The sequence below is a fragment of the Callorhinchus milii genome, unplaced genomic scaffold (genome assembly GCF_018977255.1).
Source record: "Callorhinchus milii isolate IMCB2004 unplaced genomic scaffold, IMCB_Cmil_1.0 Scaffold3, whole genome shotgun sequence".
In the NCBI taxonomy this organism is placed as follows: domain Eukaryota; kingdom Metazoa; phylum Chordata; class Chondrichthyes; order Chimaeriformes; family Callorhinchidae; genus Callorhinchus; species Callorhinchus milii.
Genome location: NW_024704744.1, coordinates 11,388,406 through 11,407,868, shown reverse-complemented (window position 1 = coordinate 11,407,868; position 19,463 = coordinate 11,388,406). Strand labels below are relative to the sequence as shown.

Sequence of the window (19,463 nt, the reverse complement as noted above, 5' to 3'; positions counted from 1 at the left end):
GAACGGAGGGTACGGGCAGGTAGGTAGGGGGATAGTAGGTCAGAGAGGTAGGAGGGAGCAAGGCCGTGAATGGCCTTGTAGGTGAGGATGAGGATCTAAAGGTGTAGAGAGAGCAGGATAGTGGATTAGATTGTCCCATATAGAGAAAAACACTGGTGCAAGATTGATGGGCCTAATAGCTTGTTAATGTGTTGTAACAATAATGTAATAATAATCCTTGCATTTGATATAGCACTTTTCACGTCTTCTAGACATCTCAAAGCACTTCACAGAATATACTGTAAAGTGAATTGACTGTATATTTGTGGGTGAAACGCAACAATCAATTGTGCACAGCAGTGTCCCACAAACAGTCGTGGATTGAAGTGACCAATTTTATTTTTTGCTTTTCTTCTTCTTGAGGGATTATTATCAGGCGTGTGGAGTAAGGAAAGATTTCGCCCTGCCGGGTATCAAATCCAGGTCTTGATTGCGAGGCGAATGCTCTAACGGCTGAACTACAGGACTCCACAATCTGTTTCTTTCCAACCCTGAAAGGTTAAAATTAGTACTTACACTTTGTATGTTTTAAAAAAAAGATTCATTTTTGTACAATTGAACAGAGGGCATTGCAATCTAACCGTTTTATATTGGTTAATTTCACAAGACTAAATCTTGAAGGAAGAATCTGGTTTAGGAATGAAAACCTACATTATTATACTGTTGCTTTTAACCATCTTTTATTTTATTTGAGAAATTTGGCAAACATAAAATAATACAGCATAAGTCAGGGATGAATCACTGGGCTCACCAAAGCACACAGCATCTCATAGAGTAGTACGGTATTTTGAATAATCCCAATGTATTGTATTGTCCTCAATTATCTTGCATTGTAGATTATTCCAAACATTTTTGTACTCCGATTGAAGATGTTTTTCCACAAAGTACATGCCAATTGTCTCATTATGTGAAATGCGGAATTTACTGACACTGGGGTTTAGTTTGCAGTTGGACTGGAGGTTCTGCTCCTCCCCCCAACATGTCTCAATGGCAATCTCTGAGAAATTGGATTCTGCATTCATATCCACATCGCAGCTTTCTACTTAAAAGCAAGCTGTGCTGCAATAGCGTTAATCAGCAGTGAAAAACTGCATTCAATCTGCTATTGAGAATATTGAGACCAGGGGGTGGTGCATCTCCCTTTGGCACATCCAGATAATTCATATTTCACATCTGAGAAGTTTCTAAATTTAAATCCCAATGTTAAGATCACTGGCCCATTTTAGATTACGTCCCTGAAAATCATAGGCAGCTGAAAGAAACGTTGGTTATCAGCAGCAGGAATTGCCACTGAGTTGCCTCCGGTGTCTGTCAGTCCCACAAACAAAACCCTCTGATGCTGCACAGCTGTTACAGTAACTGCAAAACTGCCTTGCGCTATCAAGCCAGCACATTGCCGGGGTAACCATGGCACTACTTCATAGAACAATGATCCATGCAAGATAAAGGCCACCGTGTGTCATTATCATTACTATAAAATAGGAGTGTTTTAAATTTAACAAAACAACATGAAACTGGAACACATGCACTGGGCAAACAATACTGCATCAAGAGTTATTCAATTTGTTTCCACAGGAGATCTGCAATAAATTGACTCACGTTGCTGCTTGTAAATTATATCTTCTCATTGAATGATTTAATTTAATATCACACATCTTTCTATGCAGAACCTTCTGTGAATGAATTAGTTCTGCAGGGTCTAGAATAACATTCATGCGTGTTTGAAATCTAACAAAACTATTATTCTTTAATAGCTTTTTCTAGGAATTATTCATTTGGTGTTCTATATATTTTTCTCTGTTTGAATTTTATAAAATGTTCATCTTTACAAATCTGCACAAAAATCATTTCTGTGGATATTATACAAAAGAAAATACAAGCGTAATCTGAAAGCAAGAGGCTTTCAGTATTTGAAGGGTTAACTTTGAGCAGTTTGACAATATTCAGGACTCAGATTGTTAAAAAACTAGATTCCACTAATCAGAAGTCACAGCTAGATGTCTCAATGCTTGGGAGGGGAGAAAATTGGGCTCGAGTCCTGCTACTGATTTCTATCTGGTTATTTTGTACAAATGATTATTTAGTGAGCAGATGATCAGGCTTCGAAACCACCATCACCATGGCTTCAACACCAACTTGGCTCACACATGTAGAATAGTATTAATGTCACCACCACCTGCAATCTGTTCACAGCATAAGCCACTGCCTTCAGGAAGAGGAGAGAAAAGCTGCTCTTTTTGTAAACAACGCATATACTATTATGCCACTGCCTGCGGATCAGGGTCATTGAAAAAAGGAATTTAAAATATTGATTCTCTAATACTATGAAAATATGAGCTGTACAAGATGAAGCATCTCACACCATTCTCCAAAGCCAGAATGGCTTTGACTCGAGCTATTGCAGGATCAAAAACGTCTACAGAATTCCCCCCCCAAAAATAGCCACTTTAAAATAATTATTTATATTCAGTTTGGAATAATAATGGTGGAGGCACATTCATTAGAGATTAACAGTTTAAGCAGCATAGTCCAGGAGCTCATCTGGTGAATCATTGAACTCCACAACAGGATAGTTGGGAGCCCAAATCGTAGCTTCGGCGGACATTCAACATCACTTTATTGAATGGTGTTTGCTTATTCTCAACAAGGCTGGAAAAAGCAACGTACTACAGAGCTCCATCTTTGGTAGGGGGAAGAAAGAGAGCGAGAGAGACAATAAAGTGTCAAGTACTGTCCAGTCCTACAAAAACACACCTATTGGCTGATTGTAGTCAATGGAGACCATAGACCATTCTGAAGCTCAACCATCCTTTCCTTCTGGATGGAGGAAAGAACACGGCTAGAGAAAGCAACAGGGAAAAACGAAACCTATGATAAAAATATAAATAAATAGAATTCCTTTTAGGCACTCAGTTCAACAGGTGTCAAATAGTCACAGATAATGAGCACTGATGGAACAATCTACAGCGAAAGTTCATTTGGATTGAAAAAAAACATAATTACATTTATTGGAATAATTCTGGCACATAATGGAAAAGGGCTAATTGGCTCTTCAACTTAATCAAAAGTGTGGTGATCAGGCACCGATTTCTTCACTTGTGCATTAAAATCATACAGAATTAAAAGCAACAAGATGAACTCCACAGGAAGTTACAAGAGACAGATAAATGCAACGAGGTGAAAACGGGGCACTGAGTCCTGGACTAAAAACGAGAACTGTGTGTTGAACATTATTCCAACTCCTCCCAGAGATCAGTTAGATTTCCTTTGCTGCGTCGCCTGATTCCAGGGAGCTTCCCCGCTGTCATGATGCTCCACCTGGAGCTGCCTGTATTTTCCTCACTGTCCAGGCTTGTGTATTTGGACCCGCTGCTGGCTTCACTCGCCCAGTCAGGCCAGGCTGCGGAGTCAGGCGGATCATCGTTGGGATTCTCAGTGATGAGTTGCGGATCCCAACCTTCTGCCTCCAAGGGAATCTTACTGGCTGCATTCTGTTTTATTCCTAAACTGTCCCAGAAGCTAGATTTCTTCTCCGTTTTGACTTCTTCCTTTAGTTTTACAGCAGTTCTGCAAAGAAACAAAGACGATTATATTCACTCCGAACATTTTGTTTCAATCTGCCTTCATATCGTAGCCAATAACTACTTACAGTTATACGATGGACTGATAAGTTTCACAACTGCCCTGTAATGCTCAACACAGCAAAGGGACAAATTTTGAAGTGATTAATTTATATTTTGCTCAATAGAAAAAAANCAGAATTGCCTGTGATGCAGAACTTTCTGATGTAAACCAGAGAATTCTAATGCAGAGAATTCGGATGCAGAAATAACCTGTGGCATAGAGTTCAGATGAACAAAAATGGTTCACTATTGGAATAGTTCACTATAGGTGGAATTTCAGGCCTCAAAATCTTAGAGTTAAGACTTTCAGCAGAACTCACTGGTTGTTTGGGCCACAACCCAACCACCTTTGTTTCTAATGATATATAGAAACTTCAGGCTGTTATAATTTGCTTTGCTCTGTTGCTATTATTGCTGCCAAGTTTTGCTATATGGCCTTGGATATGTGCAATAGACAAATACATCATTTCACTGTTCATACACAACATAACCATTAACCCTTTAGACCAGAGGAGATTCCACTGTTTATACAGTGTTCATACAGAAACCTCTTACCTTAGGCTGATCAGATTTGCACATTTACAGTTTGCGAACAGTAATGTTGAATATAAATCAACATGCAGTAATAATGCTTCTGAAACATCATGCTTTAATATTGTGTCATTGACCCGCACACTAATTCTGCTCACGCTCACGTCTTTTTTTCAGCTATGTCTTCTTTCCCATTCTCTCTGTATGATTATACTGGAACGGGTAGAAGAGATAAATGGGGTCTCCTTGGGCCTGAGTTGGCTCTAAGGCAATGGGATGTTCTGAATCAAGTCTCTGGTGGTTTCAGTCGTGTCTCATCAGCAATACTTAGAATGATAGGTCGTTCAATGGGAGCAGGAATTCTTCCAACCCGGCTCCTTTAATCCTGCAAGCAAAAGCCCTAAATGAATAGGGTTTTCTTAGCTGGATAAGCAGGGGAAAGCTTTCCGGACAATATTCTCAATGCCAAGCAATGTGGTTATAGCTGATTAAACTCCAGCAGTACCTCAACACTCAGTCTAGTCTGGGTCCCCAAGCCTCGGCTTTTGCAAACCTGCATCTAATACCTTCTTCCCTTTGATCTTTTTCTTACTTTCCCTTCCTCCTTGCTCTCACCATCCGTTTCGGAGGTGGGGGAAACTGCCAACAATTGTCATTTGATTCAAGACTTACTTCTTTGACTGTGTTTTCAGTCATCTTCCCCCTCCCCATCCTTAATTATAATTACGCGAATATGGTCACTCAATCCAAGACTGTTTGTGGGACACTGCTGTGTGCAATTGGCAGCCGCGTTTTGCAAAATACACAGTCAATTCACTTTACAGTATATTTTGTGAAGTGCTATGTGACATCTCAACGACATGATAAGGCACCATATCAAATGCAAGGGTTATAGCTTTTGTTTTTATCTGTCAAAAGGCAACAATATGAAGATTGATATTGAAATCTTAGATGTAATCAGGTTGATTTTTGATGTGCCTTTTTCGTGCGCAGACAGAAAAGGGCTGCCAACAGATGGCCATACCAGTCAGTGGCCCACAGAGCAGTACAGCCGGGTGAGCACACAGTTAGCCAAATATTTAAAAAGTAATTACATTTGATATCGGGCATTTTATGTCAGGAAGGTGTCTGAAAGCACTTCACAGGATTTACCTGTAAAGTGTAGTGACTATATTTTGTGGGCGAATGGAATGCACCACAAGCAGCCACAAAGTGAATGACCAATTTAGCTAAGGGATTGTTTAATAGTAATAATAACCCTTGCATTTGATATAGCACCTTATCACGTCTTTGTGACATCTTAAAGCACTTCACAGAATATACTGTAAAGTGAATTGACTGTATATTTGTGGGCAAAACGCGGCAGCCAATTGCACCCAGCAATGTCCCACAAAGAGTTGTGGATTGACTCTCCAAATTTTTTTTATAATAAAGTAACAGACAGGAAGCTTGAAAACTTGGGATACAAGTGTAAAATTCAGGGGAGCAGTTTCTGATATTAATTTATTCGGGCTAATTTAACAATTAGTTACTGCAGTAAATTAGGGTAGTGGACGGGGAGGATTATTGGCAAGAACACTTGCCAAGCGGGGAGCGGCGGCAGGACAGCGCGGGGAGGGGCTTGGGCCTACCTTTTCAGGTAGTATAAAGCTCGAGGCGGCAGGGAGTTCAGCTCGGGGCGGGGGGAGAGTGCGGAGCAGGTTAACCGCTGACGTCATAGTTTAGTTTCAGGAGTGTGAGCGCGCCACAGAAAAAAAAACCTCTGCGCCCCCCCCAAGGCTTGCATCAGGGACCACCATGGTCCTGTTGGGTTGGCTGCCCCAGCCCCAGCCTATGGGCTAATGCCATCCACCTGACCGCTCGCTCCCGGTCCCCACGTGCGCACTATGGCTGCCGCTCTGACCCTCACCCCCTCCCTCCCCCATCCTCCCTCCGCCGAAACCCTCCCCCCTCTGCATCTCTCCAACTCTCCTCCTCTCTCTCCGTGCCCCTCGCCTTCTATCCCCACTTGACCCTCCCACAACCTCCCTCTGTTCCAGCCTGGGAATCCTCCGCCGGGCTCACCGTGGCACTCGGCGTTGGCTGTCCAGCAGCAGCCACACCGACTGCCCCATTCCCCACCACCCTCACCAGCCACCCCAGATACAGACCCGGGGAGCCAACCTCTCCTCCCTCATCCCCATTACCCCACCCCTGCCCCACAACCTGGAACCCCCTCCCTCCCCACACACCCTTCTGTCAACCGCTCCCTCCACATTGGACTACAAAACGTCCGCTCCTTCTGTAACAAGGCCCTGATCATCAACGATCTCATCCTTGATGAGAGTGTTGATATCATGGCCTTAACGGAAACCTGGCTCACCCCAGGCGACACCTTCCCCCTCACGGAGGCCACACCACCCGGCTACACCTCCCACCACATCCCTCGCCCCAACCGCCGTGGCGGTGGTGTAGCCCTTATCTCAAGGACACCACTTACCCTATCCCCCTACTCCTCTGGCTCTTTCCCCTCTTTTGAACACCTCACCCTCTCCCACCCCTCCTTTCTCGCAATCAAAATCCTCCTCCTCTACCGGCCCCCTAAAACCTCTCCCACCTTCATCTCCGATATTTCTACCCTCCTAACATCTCTCTGCCTCTGCTCTGATCGCCTCATCATCCTGGGCGACTTCAACCTGCACTTTACCCCTCCTGCTCCATCTCCTCGGACTTCTCCTGCCCGCTCTCCTCGCTCAACCTCTCCCTCCACATCAACTCTACCACTCACAATCACGGCCACCCACTCGATTTGGTGATCACCCGGGGCCTCAGTGTCTCGGATGTCACCATTAGCGACAAGGCCGTCTCCGATCACCACTTCATCTCCTTCACCACCTCCACCCCCCTCCCCACCTCCACCAGACCCACCACCATCTTCTACCGCCCCTGGAAGAAGTTACCCCTACAATCCCTAACCACTGCCTTGGAGTCCTCTGAACTCCTCTCCCTCTGGCCTTCAACCCTCACTGACCCCTCTTCTGCTCTCACCCTCCTCCACAACACCCTCTCCTCCACACTCAATACTCTTGCCCCCATCACCTCCCGTACTGTCTCCTACTCTCGCTCCTCCCCCTGGTTCACCACCCACTTCCACTCACTGAAGAGCCAGGTGTGGGCCACTGAACGCACCTGCCTCAAATCTGGCCTAATGGTCCACCGACAAATCTGGCTGGACCTCCTCAAAATCTACCGCTCCACTCTAGCCTCGGCCAAGTCGTCCTTCTACTCCAGGATAATCCTGGAGGCAAAGAACAAGCCCAGGTTTCTGTTCTCTACCACATCCCGACTCCTCCGTATCCCCCACCACCCCGCGCAGGTCATCTCCTCCAACCTTCACTGCGAGGAGATGCTGGATTTCCTTGAATCCAAAATCAAGGGAATCCGCTCCGCGGTCACTGCCCCTCCAACTTCCCCTCACTCCCCATCCTTTCCCTCCCACACTCCGATTCCTAACCATCCTCCCCTACGCACCTTCGAACCTGTTTCCCCATCCTCTGTCACCAACCTCATCCTGTCCCCGAAACCCACCACCTGCTCCCTTGACCCCATCCCCACTCCACTCCTTATCTCTCAGCTCCACCTCCTTGCCCCACTTCTCACAGACATCATCAACCTGTCCCTCTCTGGCTCTGTTCCCATTCCCCTAAAAACTGCCACCATCACTCCGATTTTGACAAAACCCTCCCTTGATGGGTCGCAGCTATCAAGCTACCGGCCCATCTCCAACCTCCCCTTCCTGTCCAAGGTCCTTGAAAGAGTTGTCGCCTCCCAGCTGTGCTCTTTCCTCTCCACCCATTCATTATTCGAACCCCTTCAGTCGGGTTTCCGTGCTGCCCATAGCACAGAAACCGCCCTGATCAAGGTCACTAATGACATCTTGACCATCTGCGACCAGGGCTCCCTCTGCCTCCTCGTCCTTCTCGACCTATCGGCCACATTCGATACGATCGACAACGCTATCCTCCTCCACCGCTTTCCTCCCACCTCAACCCTCCTGATTGGCTCGCGTCAGCGCCTCCGCACCTCAGGCGCTGACAGCATCAGCATCCAAGGCTGCACTCTCCACCTCTCAAAGCCAGTCAGGAACCTCGGGGTTCTGTTCGACCCTGAGCTGTCCTTTCTCCCTCATATCCACGCCACAACTGGCATTGCCTTCCATCACCTCCGGAATATCGCCAGACTACGGCACTACCTCACCCCTCACGCTGCTGAAACTCTGGTCCACGCCTTTATCACCTCAAGGCTGGACTATGGGAACTCTCTCCTCGCCGGCCTTCCCGGCACCTCCCTCCACAAGCTGCAGGTCATTCAGAACTCTGCAGCTCGTGTACTGTCCCGCACCAGGCTTCGGGACCACATCACTCCCACCCTCGCTCGCCTCCACTGGCTCCCCATCCCCCAGAGGATCGAATTCAAGATCCTCATCCTCACCTACAAGGCCATTCACGGCCTTGCTCCCTCCTACCTCTCCAACCTACTATCCCCCTACTTCCCTGCCCGTACCCTCCGTTCCTCTGGCTCCGGTCTGCTCCACATCCCCCGCCCCAACCGCCCTATCATCGGTGGCCGAGTCTGCAGCCTCTCAGCCCCTAGACTCTGGAACTCTATCCCCCAGTGCCTTCGCCTTGCTTCCTCCCTTTCCTCCTTCAAGGCCGGTCTCAAGACCTTTCTCTTCGACCGTGCCTTCAGCTCCCCTCTCGACTCTCTACCCCCTCCTCGCTCCTACCTTTCCTCCCCTCACCCTGACCATTTCCCCCCTGCTCGGGTCCTGACCCAACTGTCCAGCGCACCTTCGGACGTTCTCTCGATGTGAAAGGCGCTCTATAAATGAAATCTTGTTGTGTTGTAGAAACTCACTTCTCTTTCCGCATAGTGCCACGTGATCTTTATGATTTGCCTTAACAGCTTAACAACAACAAATTACATTTGTAAAGTGCCTTTCATGTCGGGAGGACGTCCCAAGGCGCTGGACAGACAGAGTTACGGACCCGAGCCGGGGGTTGGTGTGGGGAAGGGCAGGGGAGTAAGCAGGGAGATCAAAAGCACGCTCGAAGAGGAGGGTCTTTAGATGGGTCTTGAAGGTGGCAAGGTAGGGGGCGAGACAGAGGGACTGCAAGATGGAGTTCTAGAGGGTGGGGGCAGAGTGATGGAAGGCCCGCCCACCAATAGTGGGGTGAGCAAGGTGGGGGACATGAAGCAGCCCGGAGTCCGCTGAACGGATGGAGCGAACAGGATGGTAGGGGGTTAGGAGGTCGCAGAGGTAAGGGCTTTGAAGATGAGGACCAGGATCTTGAACTGTATCCCCTGTTTGTGGGAAGCCAGTGGAGTTGGGCAAGGATGGGGATGGGTCACGGAGCCTGAAGTCTCATCCAAAGGATTGCATCTCCAACAATGCAGTATCGAGCTGTATTTGGAGTGTCAGTCTGGACTATACGAGTTCAAACTGCTGATGTGGGACTTGAAGCCACAACTTCATGACTTACAGGCGAGAGTTCTACCAACTGAGCCAGGCTGACACCTAATTTAATCCCAGACTGAAATAAAAGAAAAAACAAATTGGGTTTCAAGTACACACATCATATACTTGACATCCAACCTGACTGGATTACAGCTGGTTTACAAGTGACATATTTTTGTTTTGACATAAGTTTATCCTTTCCATTCCATTGCAGTGAACATTATCTGATTGATTTGGATTGGATCTTGCCTTAAACCGACATTCTCATCCTAGAAATGTATCATTTTTCATGGTGTTTATTCACAACAGAACCTTAGAAATGTGACCAGTGACAATTTGGCGCAATTTTAAAACTGAAGATTATAAAAGTAGAGAGATACAAACAGTGTGTTCACCAAAGATTCTCCTGTACCACACATGACAAGACTTTAACCCTGATGAGAAATCGGGAACAAACTGAAATTCACACGACTCGGCACACTGAAAGTGGATTTCCCTGGAGAAATGAAAATTCCCTTGGCAGGAGTTTTGCCAAGGGTCACGTGACTGGAGTGCACTTTTAGATGCCCTAGTCATTATTTTGAGGCCTGTTGGAAAAACATCAGCTGCAGATAAACAAACCAAAATAATTTCCCTATTCTTCAGCTGATTGTAGGGCATTGCTTTTGCACAAATTGGCTGCTATGTTTGTGTACAAAATACACAGTCACTACACTTTATAGTAAATCCAGTGAAGCACTTTGTGACATTCTGCTGATGTGAAATGCATCAATAACAACAACTTGCATTTATATAGTGCCCTTCATGAGGGGTAGTGTCCCAAAGCTTTATATCGAATGTAAGGATTATTATTAGTAGTAATACTTTGCAATAGACAAAGAATTGTCATTAGCTCTGCAGAGAGCTCCAAGAAGGTATCAATATCAGTGATTTAATAAATGGTGGCTAAAATTCTAAGATGGAATGATTTCTCAGCGTTGTAAGAAGCCCCAGAGAAACAACAATGAAAGATAAACCCAAGTGTACTACAAATTGTTCAATACTTCAGCTTTCAAATATATTAATGCTACACTTACTGTACTCCAGAAAGGTTTCTCCATAGCTAGAAGGGATAAGAGGATTATTTTCTGGTCAATGAAGATTTCATGCTATTCTGCTCACTGTTTTAAGCATCACCTGTGTGATAACAAATATAATCTCAGGAGAGTATGGCAGAAACACAAATCAAGTTCACTGGTAATAATGTCATGCTGAGATTCTTTGAGATTATATTGGATGTGACCTATTAGTCTGGCTCACTTGGTGGGACTCTTGCCTCTGAGTCAGAAGGTTGTGGGATCAAGTCCCACAGCGGGACTAAAGCTTCCTCGAAACTAGATTGACACTTCAATGCTGGAGTTGAGCACGTTGTTGAAGGTATTGCCTATGGGTGTGACGTTAAACTGAGGCCCTGTCTTTCTACTTAGATGAATGTTAAAGATCCAATGGCACTACTTGAAAAGAGTTTCCCCAGTGTCTTGGTCAACAATCCCGCTAAAATAAAATTGGTCATTCACGTTTGTTAATAGGACATCGCTGTATCCAAATTGGCTGCCATGATCATCTACAAAAATACAGTCACTCCATTTTACAATAAATTCCGTGAATCTCTGAGACACCCTCCTGATGTGCAAAGCCCTACATGAAATGGAAAGATTATTATTATATAATTTAGGAAGTGGGAGAAAGTTAAACATATGAACACATTGACAATTACACTTTACCTTAATGGAGAGAGTCTGCTGTTGTATTATTTGAAAACATTTAATACATTCTATTACATTTTGAAATTTTTGTAATGAAATTTTTTCCTGGTAATCAATGTGTATTATATTGAAATCTAACTCAGTTGGAAATTTTCTTTACTGGATAATGTGAATTGGGTTTCCTTTTTTCGGAAGTTTTTTAACACCGTTTCCTCCCTCTTAAGTTCCAATAATGCAATGCACGATTTCTGCATTGAGAGACAGGTGGACGATCTGAACCCCTGGGCAAAGCTTCAGAATTCCTCCCCCCAACAATAACATCAACATAGCACAGGACCCAACTTCCAAACACTGCCTCCACCAAATGTATAGCAGAAATGTAAATTCACTAGATTGTTGGTACACAATTGCCACAAACTAGTTCATTGAGATTCCATTAAGCTGCAGTTCAAAACTATTGATTATCCTCTTGGGGGAGAGGAGAGGTAAGTGGGAAGCTGAACTGGCTCCAACGTGACATGCTTGGCAATGGAATGACAGAATCAAACCAAACCTCTCTGATAGTCTCAGTAGTCAGTTTCTTAAGACCAGCAGGTCTGTAGTACTCCAGGCACTGCTGATGACAAAGCAGCCAGCCTGGTTCATCGGTAGGCCTTGGAGGGGAGACCAGTCACTGGGTGCAAGAATTCTTCTCATTCAGCTCCTGTGAACAGTGCACATTTGCCAGATGGTGTTCTCAATAGCAAGCAATGAGTTTTTAGTTGGTTAAGCAATGCCCTAAAGCACACTCTGGGGTTCCAAAGCCTTGGCTCTTGTCAATCTGTTTGTCTGGAATTAGGAAAACAGGAAGCGTCTCTCCAGAGAGAATGTCCATTCCAGACACAGGGATACATAGAACTCTGTTTGGTTTGAATACTCTTAAGCATGTTGATGGGATTCAGACACCTAGCTGACCAAAAAAAATAGTTACAGCACTTCACAGCAGTTCCCTGTGAAGCTCTGAGACATTTTGACATTATTATAATAATAATAATAATCCTTGCATTTGATATAGCACTTTTCACGTCGGGAGGACGTCCCAAAGCGCTTCACAAAACACACTGTAAAGTGAATTGACTGTATATCTGTGGGCGAACGCGGCAGCCAATTGCGCACAGCAATGTCCCACAAACAGTCGTAGATTGAAAATGACTGATTTTTTTTTTTGGAGGGATTCTATTCTAATTGCAGCACTATTGATATAAGAGTCGGTATGCAAAAGGTGGAAGACAAGGGGCATGAGCAAAATATGAATTTGTACCATGCTTTTGTGGAGGTGACAGGTCTTTCTAACCTTCAGCAGAGATAGCATTTGTAACTTTTCCAGCTTTGGTTATCAGCAAAACTTCATGGAAAAGCAGTCAATTACATAATTAGATGCTATGCACACTGGTGTTTACAGTTGCTGATGTATCTCAATCACAGTTTATTTTATTTTATTTTATTATTGGTGCTATATCATATGCAAGCATTATTATCATGTTAGTAACTGTTGGGCATCACCATGAATTCCTCAGGAACATTTGAAAGTTCACAATTACAATTATGGATAAAAAGTTTGACGGGCTTCCAAGTATAGGCACTATGACAATATGCACTGGAGCACACATGGGTATGGTTAATAGGAAGAAGGCAATTCCTTAATCCGATTTTACACCTGTCAGCAATAAACAGTTTCCTAACTTGTACAATATAATTGCAATGAGTCACGTTCAAGACTGTTTGCAAACTATTATATAAACTATCACTGGCGCGCCCCCCCCCCCCCCCCCCACCACACACACACACAGACACAATGGGGATGCTGAGAAAACCGGATGGTTTTGAAGTCCTTGTTTGGAGTTAAACTCTGTTTCAACATCTACAGTAGGACACTAACTATATATAGTGGTTGACTATAAAAAGCTGGTTTCCTGTGCGTTTTGAATAAAAAAAAACAGGATGTCATGAGCTGTTGAGGAGGAGCTCTGGATAGGAGCAGAGGCTGGGAGCAGGACGCTGAGTCCAGAGGGTAAGTGGCTGAGTGTAAATACTGAGCAAATTTCCAGTGTTCCTCAACATCATTTCTTACACTATTTAATACGAGGAATGGGTTAAGATATATCGCAAATTTCCCCCCAAGTATATTTAATTCTATATCCGGTGCCAAAAAATACCCTTAAAATTGTAAAAAGATATCCTGTATATAAGTCATAGAGGTAAATGACACTCATTTTCAGGGTTACTGAACTAAATAAGTTGCTACCATTGGGTGCTGACTGCACTGATTTCAGCAACACCAATATTTACTATTTAATCCAAGTTTTATCCCATAAAGGATATTTGTGGAGTCCTGTAGCTCAGTGGTTAGAGCACTCGCTTTGCAAGCGAGAGACCTGAGTTCAGTTCCAGGCAGGGCGAAACCTTGGGCAAGTTTCCTTACTCCACACGCCTAATAATAATCCCTCCCAAACCAAAAACAATAATAAAAAAAAAAAAAAAATTGGTCATTTTCAATCTACGACTGTTTGTGGGACATTGCTGTGCGCAATTAGCTGCCGCGTTCGCCCACACATATACAGTCAATTCACTTTACAGTGTGTTCTGTGAAGCGCTTTGGGACGTCCTCCCGACGTGAAAAGCGCTATATCAAATGCAAGGATTATTATTATTATTATTATTTCACTCCATTTCAATGCAACAAAGTTGCACTCACACAGTTTAATGGAATAAGAGTCTCACAACATCTAAAGGGATATTGATCACAACCAAGATCCATTCAGTCTCAGTAAAAGCTTCATTTAATGTTGACTTTGGCAGCTGGGAGCCTTTTAGTGTGTGAATTACAAAGGAAAGTGTCATCATTTACTGGCTGCTTCTTTAGAATTTACTATCCTCTGCCTCTGTGAAATGGACTTACAATAAATGAACAAACTTATAATTCAACCATGTTAAATTTGGTTAAATACAGTTAAACCCCCACCTTGTAGTAAGACACTAGTTCAAATCGTCTTATAACAAGGTCCAATCAATAGTGTCCACTGATCAACCACCGTTCAAGCACGCAAAAACCTGGCCAGCTTTCTGCCCTAACAAATTAACAACGTCCAGGTCATCAGGTCACCAGAGACAACAATTCCTACTTGTCATGCATGCTGTGAACAGGAAGTTTCCCACGCTCAAAAATGAGCAACTTCCAGATCATCGGATCACTGCTGATGTCACCTCCTGGACTTCTGCACAGGAACCACATGAGCGATATAAAGTGACATTGGCAGCAATCTGTCAACCGAAGCTGTTGGTGGGTGTGCTGGAAGCCAACTAGTCCAAGCACAATAAACGGTGAATCCATAGAGCACCTGCATTTATAAGCAAATGAATGCTGTAAGGGTTGCCTTATAAGAGGGTTCTACTAAGAGCGCTCTGGGACGCTACCCTGCGTGAGGGGCTCGAAGATGTAAATGCAAGAAGTTGTTGTACTATAGCTTGGTTGTTAAGTTCTGCTTTAAAACTGACTAAATCACTAACACGAAATTGCATTATTAGTTACGATCAGGAAGGCAACAGGCTCACCAATGGAGTAAAGTAAGCCATAGCCTTTTCTGTTCCATACAATCTATATAAATAACTGAGTCTCAATGGGTGGTGACAGTATTAAATCCCATCATGAGTTGATTTCCTTGGTAAGTTAATCCGTTGCTTCACTTTGATCATGGATGGCCTCTGTTAGTGCAGTTAAATTGGTACCAAAATATTTGAAATGTGGAATAGTCGATGATATTCATGATCGAAAACCATCTGATATCATCAATATTTCAACCTACTCTGACCTAGAATACGTACCAATACTAAGCATATGGCAGAGTATAATAATCCTATTATTTGATGTCACATCTATAACATTGAACAAAAGTATTCATAGTTAATTCATGTCAAAAGCAGTGACTATACATTTCAAATCTGAGCAAGGAAAGTTCCACAAAATGCCAATTAAGTGAATCGTCAATTTATCTGGAAAATTGTTGGTAAGGACAACAAGAGAACAAGAGAAACTGCCTTCTCTATCTGAATAGAGTGATGGGATCTTTAACATCCACTTGGACAAGGAATATTAACCATCTTATTCAAAAGGCAGCACTTTCAGCATTGCTGTGCATCCCTAATACTGCAGTGGAATATCAGCCTGGACGACAAGCTAAAGTGCTGTCCTGGACTGACTTGAAGTCCACATCAAGGCTGTAGATGTAATAAGATATGTAAGCAAGAGATTGTATACCTGAAATCTATTATTAACTGCTAACAATCCACATGTTCAATGTGTCTCTAATCTTCTAAACCTATAAAGGCAATGGTGAGAATCCTGAAAGAATTGTCTCATAGGGGCAAGATAAACAGCTTCTGGCTTTCATTCCTCATCTTCAAATAGCAATGTTATCCAGCGCTGTCATCACTATCAGGTCATAAACACGAGATGGCATAATCCTGCTACCTCTGCTCTCCGTCCCTGTAACTGCAAGTCATTCAGCTGCTGAGAGGGAAACACAATTGTTTTTAAAAAATCAATTACCTAATCTTTAGTTAGAGAAATACTCTCAATGTAGCCAAGGCTTAAAAAGCCCATCATCATTTTTGTGTCCAGAGTTTGCTTCAATTAAAGTTTCACAGCTGCCATTTGGACACTGGACAGCTTCATGTCCCCTGCTGTACCTGATCCACCATTGACAGTTGGGGTTTCAGCCTATCTGCCCCCACTCTCTGGACTGGATTTCCATCCTGGGGTCCCTTTAATTTGCTCCACTTCGTTTAAGGTCCATCTCAGGGTCCCAAGGTCATTGACCAATATCTTGACTGACATCCATCCAGCTAAAACTGCTGTGGTGTGTCTTCCGCTGGTTATTTCAATTTTGTAATGAACTTTCAAAACTTTCAAACATTTTTATCTATAAACATGAGGTGATAGGTTGGGCTCTAGAAAGCGACCCCTTGTGTCACTGCTAAATAGTTACATAGTGAGATATTTCACAGAAAGAGTCATTCAATCAGGCAGGACTTTATACTCCATACAATCCCTCACCCCTCCGAATCCCACTCTATTCCCCTCTCCCTCAATACATCACATTTTCTCTAAAAAAAATTAATGCCTTTTGCTTAAACCACAGCTTCCAAACATCTTCCACATTCTCACCACCATCTGTATGAAAACATTCCTCTTAAACTCCCTCTTAGATCGTCTGCTATATAATAATAATCCTTGCATTTGATATAATGCCTTATCACGTCATTGAGACGTCTCAAAGCACTTCACAGAATGTATTGTAAAGTGGATTGACTGTGTATTTTGTGGGGGAAACCGGCAGCCAATTGCACACAGCAGTGTCCCAAAAATAGTATGGATTGAGTGACAAATATGTTTTTTGGGAGGGATTATTAGCGCCAGAAAGTGATCTGCTAATCGACTAACAACCAGTTTCCTGATAACTGAAAGGAAACATCTAAAGTTTTGCCCCATCTGGGAATCGAACCTGGGTCCTCTCGCTTGCAAAGCAAGTGCTCTAACCACTTTGCTTATACTTATTCCCTCTTGTTTTGGACTCACCAACAAAATGGAAACAACCCATCAACATCCACATCAGAATAGCTGCTGACAAATGGGCTTCTGATATACACAGAGGTTTTTCTATGCATTCCCCTCTGTACAGCACGCTCACTTATGAGATCTCAGCTCCAGTGAGAACTGTGGTCAAAGCCAAGACCCTCTCAAGTATTTATCTCCATGAAATTGACACAGTGCTTCAGTTGTCTTCCTTTGGACAGCGAATAATGTGGGCATAGTAACTTGGATGGATGGGGCTGAACTCAAGCCTCCATTAATGCAACATTTATTATACTTGTAGGATATTGCACAGCCACACATTCAGCATTGAGTGAGAACAATTAAATCACAGGAAACACTGTTGTTATGAAACTGCAGAACAAATCCAAGCTCACCCTCAAAGATAGAAGTGGATGGCAAAAACTGTAAGATAAAGCTGCACCCACTGGGACTTAATTATGTGCAGTAGGATGCAATCTGCAGCTAACAGGGAAAGAATAGTTGAAGATGATTCATAATAATAGATTGTATTTCTTATTATCAGGAGACACAGTGAGCCCATTGCAGCACAAACCCAGCTTTCACCAGACATTAAATTGATCCAAATTGCTTGAGGGAAGGGCAGAAATGGAACTCTTCCAGATATTCAGGGCAGCTGAAATTTAACATTTCAGGGAAATCTAACCTTCAAGATCTTCATGAAAGCCACGTGAGAATCATTCGGGACTTTAGCCCTATCAATTATTATATAGTTTACACCATCAATTCCTCTGCAATTATCTTCTTCATGTTCAGCACAGATGCACAAAATGTACAGGGCATTTAAGAAGTCATAATATTATTTTCAATTAATTTTTCCTGTTATTTTTTTCGATGAACTTTCCCAAGTATTTTTCCTGCAATGAATTTTTTTGCAGATTAATCTATAGTAATAACAGCTGATACCAGTAACTTCCTCGTCACTCCATCCACGTTACCGAAGATCTTGCCCCGAGTAGGGTGCAACAGATCTGCCATGAAATTGATGATGCTCACACCAATCCTCCGGACGCCTAATATAGTTAAACTCTTGTACTAAATACAATTAAGTAATAATTATTATTATTATTAAGTACAGCACTTCCAAATTCAGTTTTGGTACATCTTCAAACCCAAGGGACAAACAACTGATGCTATACCCAGTCTCTCCGCAAGAGAAAATTAAGTTAACATCCAAGTATCAAGCCCTACTGGAGATAGGAATTTCAGTCCGACCTCACCTTACCCTATAAAATATAGGGTCACTACAATTTACAGTAAACCCTGTAAGCACTTTGAGATATCCTCCTGATGAGAAAGGTGCTATATCAAATGCAAGGATTGTTTTGATGTTTTTTGTTCATTGTCACAGTTGCTGTGATTGTACAAGTAGCTAAAACAAACTCTGAAATAGGTATTGTGAGCACTAGAATTAGAACGAAACGTCATGTTCAATATCATGAGGCTGGCATGCCATCAATGGGACAATAGTACAATACGTGTTACATTCAGAATTTAACTAAGCTGCTTATAACAATAAAAGTAAAATCTTTCTCTACAAAAAAAACTGCTGCTGCCTCTGTTTTGAGGTGGATTGACGCTTGTGCTATTCAAATTACTCCACCTGGAGAATCGTTTTACGATTGGTGATTAAAAAGGTTGAACAAGTTGAAAAGAGGCAACTATTTAACAGGAAACCCAACCTATCACCAGGAACAAAAGAGAGAACACACAAGAATGTTTGATGGAATATAAGTCTCCCACTGGGTACAATCTGTGTTATTGGCTTTGTCTAGGTACCAAAGGCCATTGTAGGTCACTAGGTCAGGTTGTAATGATTTTGGGTCCCACAGCAGTTGTATTTCTCAGATGTTTGTGCATCAGTTAAATTACTGAAAGCAGAGTCATATTAGAGTTACGTTTGAGTGTGATAATTCCAATTCCATTCCTCTCCAAAGGAATGTTAGATGAAGAATCCCAAAATATTGATATAAACATAAAAATATAAATACAACAACAATGACAACTTGTATTTCTGTCATGTGCATCACCTCGAATAAAGCATTGGAGCACTTCACAAGGCTGGGGTCGAGCACCGAACTGGGGGAGGGGAGGTGAGGTGACTATATGTATGGTTGAAGAGGCAGGATTTTAGATGGGATTTAAAGAAAGATATAGAGGAGACACAGAGGAATGGGGGAATGTGGGGGGGGGGAGACCGGGGAATGAGTTCCAAAGGTTAGGGGTGCAGTAGCCACCAAAGGTAGCAGAAGGGAGCAAGATTGATGCAGCAGGCCTGAGATGACCTAGTGAGGGAGTGATTAAAAGAGTTGCGTAGGAGAAGGTTGCAGACATAAATGCTGGGATGTAATGGGATTTCTGGGGGAGGACCTTGAAGT

General features: G+C 43.3%; 1 protein-coding gene across 1 annotated transcript in view; it reads right to left on the bottom strand.

Moving 5' to 3' along the window:
• Positions 1-707: 707 nt before the first annotated feature.
• The window catches only part of LOC103178983 (testis development-related protein), a 42,236-nt gene continuing 23,480 nt past the window's right edge, over positions 708-19,463 (bottom strand). Inside the window, exon 4 of the mRNA XM_007894016.2 lies at positions 708-3,606. Coding sequence (XP_007892207.1) covers positions 3,270-3,606 — 337 coding nt within the window. The 3' untranslated portion in view covers positions 708-3,269. The remainder of the gene's footprint in view (positions 3,607-19,463) is intronic.